Source organism: Numida meleagris, unplaced genomic scaffold (genome assembly GCF_002078875.1).
Source record: "Numida meleagris isolate 19003 breed g44 Domestic line unplaced genomic scaffold, NumMel1.0 unplaced_Scaffold332, whole genome shotgun sequence".
NCBI lineage: Eukaryota > Metazoa > Chordata > Aves > Galliformes > Numididae > Numida > Numida meleagris.
This window is the reverse complement of record NW_018364562.1, coordinates 30,027-34,965: the sequence shown is the minus strand read 5'-3', so window position 1 is coordinate 34,965 and position 4,939 is coordinate 30,027. Positions and strand designations below refer to the sequence as shown.

The window sequence follows — 4,939 nt, the reverse complement described above, 5'->3', positions numbered from 1 at the left end:
ACCCGGCGTAGTGCCGCAGCACGAACTCCTCGAAGCCGTCGGCCGCCTCCTCGTCGCCGCGCTCGCGCCGCGCCACGTCCTCCAGCATCTCCTCCACCTCCTCCACGAAGTCCACGAAACGCCGCCGGTCGTGGGCGAAGACCCCGTCGGCCCCGAAGGCGCCGTCCAACCGCGCCGCCACCCCCCCGAAGTGCCCCCCCCAGCCCAGCCGCCCCATGAAGCCCTCCAGCAGCTGCAGGAACTGCGCCTTCTGCACGGGCTCCAGCGCGGCCCCCAGCGCTTCGCGGCCCTCTTTGCGGGCGCAGTCGGCCACCCCCGAGCAGCCCTGGGGGGCGCGGGAATGGCTGAGGGGGGGCAGCTCCCGGGGACCATGGGACCATTTCCCCCCAGCTTTGCCCGCTCTGTGCTCCCGGGGTGGCCGGGGCTCCTTGCCGTGGGGTTCCTTCCCGTGGGGCTCCCCGCCGTGCCCGTGGGCTTTGCCCCTCTCACGGTGGCCGTCCCGCTTGTGCCACCCCCTCTCCTTCTTTTCTGCTTTGAACCCCTTTTTCCAGTGCCCGGGGAACGCCTCAGCCCCCTCGCCCCCCCCCAGCTCCCGGCTCAGGCGTTCCTCCAGCGCCCTCAGCTCCTCCATGAGCCCCTCCTGCCCCCCCGTGCCCCGCGCTCGCTGCAGGGCAGCTGCCAGCTCGTGCCGCACCGACGCCAACAGCCCCTGCTGCCGTGCCTCGTGCCGGGCTCCCTCCCCACGCACCGGGGCGCTGGGGCCGTGGGGCTGCTGCTCAGCCTCGTGCTCACGGGGCTGGGGGTCGCTGGGACCCCCCCGGGCCTGCAGGCGTTGCAGCTCGGTGCGTGCAGCCCGCAGCGCCTCGGCCTCACGCTGCAGCGCGGCGCGGAGCTCGGCGTTCTCCTTGGCCAAACTCTGCTGCTGCACCCCGGCCGCCGCCGCTGCCCCTTCGCTTTGTTGCAGCAGCGCCTGCAGCTCTTCCTTGTGGGCCTGGGGGCGGGGAGGTTTGAGGGTGAAGGGCAGCACCGGGTGGCGGCCCTGGGGGGCACGGTGCTGCGCACCCACCTGCAGCTCGGCCTGCATCAGGCGGATGTCCTGGTTCTCCTTGGCCAGGCGGTCCAGCAGCACGCTCATGGACTGCACGCTACGCGCGTCCCCGCTGTCCGGGGGGAGCTTCTGCGGGGAATCCTGGGGGAGAAAAAGGGGGAGTGGGATGCGGCTCTGGGGGTGCCGAGGACGCGGCCGCCCCTTTGCAGCCCCGCTCCTCACGCTGCCGTTGTCGGGCGCCGGTTCCTGCTCCACGTCGGTCGCGTCGCGGCTCGCCACGTCTGCAGGACCTGGGGAGGAACCGCGCGGTGACATCGAGCGCGCGGCACCCGGCCCCGCGGCGCAGCCCTCCCCGCTCTCACCGTCTGCCGCATCGTAGAAACCGCCTGGGGAGGACAGGAAGAGACAGTGAGGGTGACCAACACCTGCCCCTCCCCCTCCACCCCCCCCCCTCCAGTTCCAGGACCCCCGACTCACCGGAGACGATCAGCAGAGCCACGGCCACCAGCGCCAGCGCTCCCAGCAGCAGTTTGTTGGCACTGAGCCCCTCCTCGTTGCCTTCGTCCTGCGTCACCCGGCGCGGGATGGGTGCAGGAGGGGGGGTCCCGGCGCGGGGCTGGTGGACCTGCCGCCTCCGCAGCCCTTCCACGTCGTCGTCACTGCTGGTGCAGCTCCCCTCCTCCGGCAGCGGCCCTGGGGAGGGATGGGGAGCTGTGGGGAGTGCCCGCGGACCGGCGCTGCTGCTCGGTTCCCCCCCCCCCCGGACGCCGCGCGGTGCTGACCTGCGGTGCGCGCCTCGGGACGCGGTCCCGGCTCAGCATCGCGCTGCTCCTGCTCCCAGCTCTGTGCCGTGCCGAGCTCTGTAGGGCCGGACTTGGGGAGCTCTGCCCCGCCACCGGGATCCAAGTGTTCCTCTGAGCTCTAGGGACACAGGTTGGGGTTACACGTCCCCACACAGGACCCCCGTCCCACTGTTCCCCCCCGGCTTACCCCATCCTCAGGGCTCTGTTTTTCACCCAGGGAGGCGGATCCATCCTCACTGCCATCAGCTGCGGAGGGGCAGAGGCCGGAGGTGAGCAGGAGAACCCAGCCCGGTACCGGGGACACCGGCGTTGCCCCCTCCCCACGTGCCTGTGCCCACGTCCGGGGAGCCTTCCTCCTCCCCTTCCCCCTCGTCCTCATCTTCGTGCGAGGCTGAATCCCGCTCCGGTCCCACCGTGTCCACGGGCAGCCCCTGGGGACGACACGCGGCCGTTGGGACCCCCGGCCCCAGCCCCCTCTCTGCCCCCCCAACCCCGGCCCCAAGCCCTCACCTCGGTGCCCGTCAGCACCCAGCTGTTATCCGAGTCCCGGGAGTCCGATTTCTGCGCCATGGCTGCGGGACCCCCCTGCGAGGAGACGGACATGGACGGACAGATGGACACACGGACGAACAGACCCATAAACAAACACACGGACCGACCTCACCCCGTCCCCGCTCCGGGCTGATTTGCCTGGCAAAGCGAGTTGATGAGCTCAGAGCAAAGGGCAACGGGTGGCAGCGCCGCGATCCCCGCACCTGGGGCGTCGGGACCCCCCGGGATCGCCCCTCCCCGGTGGCAGCGGGATCAGCCCCGGCCGCGCCTCCGCCTCCCGCTCCGGTACCGGCAGCGCCCTGGGACCGGACACGGGGCGGTCACGGTGCCCGCAGATTCTGTACATTCCCCGCACAGCTGCGGAGACACCGCCCCCGCCCCGNCCCCCCCCCCCCATCCCCAGCCCGTGGCTACAGGCGGCTGCGGACGTCCTGCAGCAGTGCCTCCAGCTGCGCGCCCAGGGCCGCCCCGTCCCCGTCGTTGGCGATCACCCAATCGAAGAGCACCCCCTGGTCCAGGCCGCACTCGGATTCGGCGTCGTCCACCCCTGGGGAGGAGCAGAGCCCCCACGATGGGTCAGGATCCCCCACCCCGTGCTCGGTGCTTGCGGAGCTTTATGCAAAAACTCCGGGTCCTGCAGCCAGGGGATGGCCGTGGGGACAGGGGTTGGTAGTGGGGACAGGGGACAGCTATGGGGACAAGGAAGGAGAGAGGGGACAGGAGATGGCAGCAGAGACAGGGGATGGCCATAGGGACAGGGAATGGCAGTGGGGACAGGAGATGGCAGCAGAGACAAGGAACAGCTATAGGGACAGGGGATGGCTATAGGGACAGAGGACAGCCATGGGGACAAGGGATGGTTGTGGGGACAGGAGATGGCAGCAGAGACAAGGGACGGCTATAGGGCCAGGGGATAGCAGCAGGACAGGGCCAGCCGTGCCACGGGGCACCATGGTGCCAGCGCTGCCGGTGGCTCTGGTGCCGGTGCAGAGGGGGGAAGCTTTGCTCGCTCACCCGCCACGAAGACCCAGCTCCTCCTCTTCCTCGTCTCCTCGGTGGCTGTGACACGCACGGTCAGCACCGCGTCCCCGTAGGCATCCCGGAACCACTCCACGTCCGAGAGGCGCCGCGTGTCACTCACCACCTGCACCCACGCGGCGTCAGCGCTCACCCTGAGCCCCACTGAACCCCACTGAACCCCCCCGTACCCATCCCCGCTCACCCACACCGGCTGTGCCGCGCCCTGCACCGCGCTCCGGCAGAAGAATCCCGGGTCGGCGCGGCGCTTCTCCTCGCCCCAGCGGATCATGTCCTGCCGGTACCGCTCCTTGTAGGCGCTGGCATCCAGGAGCCGCTGGAAGTCCAGGCCGTGCTCCTGCGGGGAGAGGGCATGAGCAGGGCACGGCCCACGGTGTGGGGCACGGCACGGTGTGGGGCTCAGTGGGATGTGGATCGGCACAGGGTGGCACGGCACAACTTAGCACAGTGTGGTAGATCATGGCATGGCACGGCACGGCATGGCACAGCGTGGCACAGGACATAGCATGGTGGATCATGGCATGGCACGGCATGGCATGGCACAGCATGGCACAGGACATAGCATGGTGGATCATGGCATGGCACGGCACGGCATGGCACAGGACATAGCATGGTGGATCATGGCATGGCACGGCACGGCACAGCATGGCACAGCACAGCATGGTAGATCATGGCATGGCATGGCATGGCACGGCACAGCATGGCACAGGACATAGCATGGTGGATCATGGCATGGCACAGCATGGCATGGCACAGCATGGTAGATTACAGCATGGCATGGCACAGAACATAGCACATTGTGGAAGATCATGGCATGGCACAGCATGGCATGGTAGATTGCAGTACGGCATGGCACAGAACATAGCACAATGTGGAAGATCATGGCATGGCACAGCATGGCACAGCACAGCATGGTAGATCATGGCACGGCATGGCATGGCACAGGACATAGCACAGCGTGCAAGATCATGGCATGGCACGGCATGGCACGGCACAGCACGGCAGATCATGGCATGGCACAGCCTGGCACAGGACATAGCATGGTAGATCACGGCACGGCACAGCACAGTGTGGAAGATCATGGCATGGCACGGCACAGTGCAGCACAGCATGGCACAGAGCATAGCACAGCGTGGAAGATCATGGCATGGCACAGCATGGTAGATCATGGCATGGCATGGCATGGCACAGCACGGTAGATTACAGCACGGCATGGCACAGAACATAGCACAGCGTGGAAGATCATGGCATGGCACAGCACGGCACAGTGTGGCAGATCATGGCATGGCACAGCATGGCACAGTGTGGCAGATCATGGCATGGCACAGCATGGCACAGGACATAGCACGGCAGATCATGGCATGGCACGGCACAGTGCAGCACGGCATGGCACAGAGCATAGCCCAGCACGGCAGATCATGGCACGGCACAGCCTGGCACAGCACAGCACGGTAGATTACAGTACAGCATGGCACAGAGCATAGCCCAGCACGGCAGA

General features: G+C 67.9%; 2 protein-coding genes across 2 annotated transcripts; both read right to left on the bottom strand.

Annotated features, from left to right (window-relative positions):
* Window positions 1-4: 4 nt before the first annotated feature.
* PBXIP1 (PBX homeobox interacting protein 1) lies at window positions 5-2,751 on the bottom strand (the record flags this gene model as incomplete). Its single annotated transcript, XM_021383067.1, has 9 exons — window positions 2,362-2,751; window positions 2,180-2,282; window positions 2,039-2,097; window positions 1,831-1,969; window positions 1,526-1,741; window positions 1,411-1,434; window positions 1,271-1,338; window positions 1,067-1,189; window positions 5-991 (listed from the first exon to the last, which is right to left on the bottom strand). Coding segments are annotated over exons 1-9 (1,848 nt in total), but the record flags the coding sequence as incomplete, so codon positions are not given.
* Window positions 2,752-2,779: 28 nt separating this feature from the next.
* On the bottom strand, window positions 2,780-4,074 carry PMVK (phosphomevalonate kinase). Its single transcript, XM_021383083.1, has 3 exons — window positions 3,626-4,074; window positions 3,418-3,547; window positions 2,780-2,950 (listed from the first exon to the last, which is right to left on the bottom strand). Exons 1-3 carry the CDS (start codon window positions 3,710-3,712, stop codon window positions 2,814-2,816), a joined length of 354 nt encoding a protein of 117 aa, XP_021238758.1. The 5' UTR covers window positions 3,713-4,074; the 3' UTR covers window positions 2,780-2,813.
* Window positions 4,075-4,939: the final 865 nt, after the last annotated feature.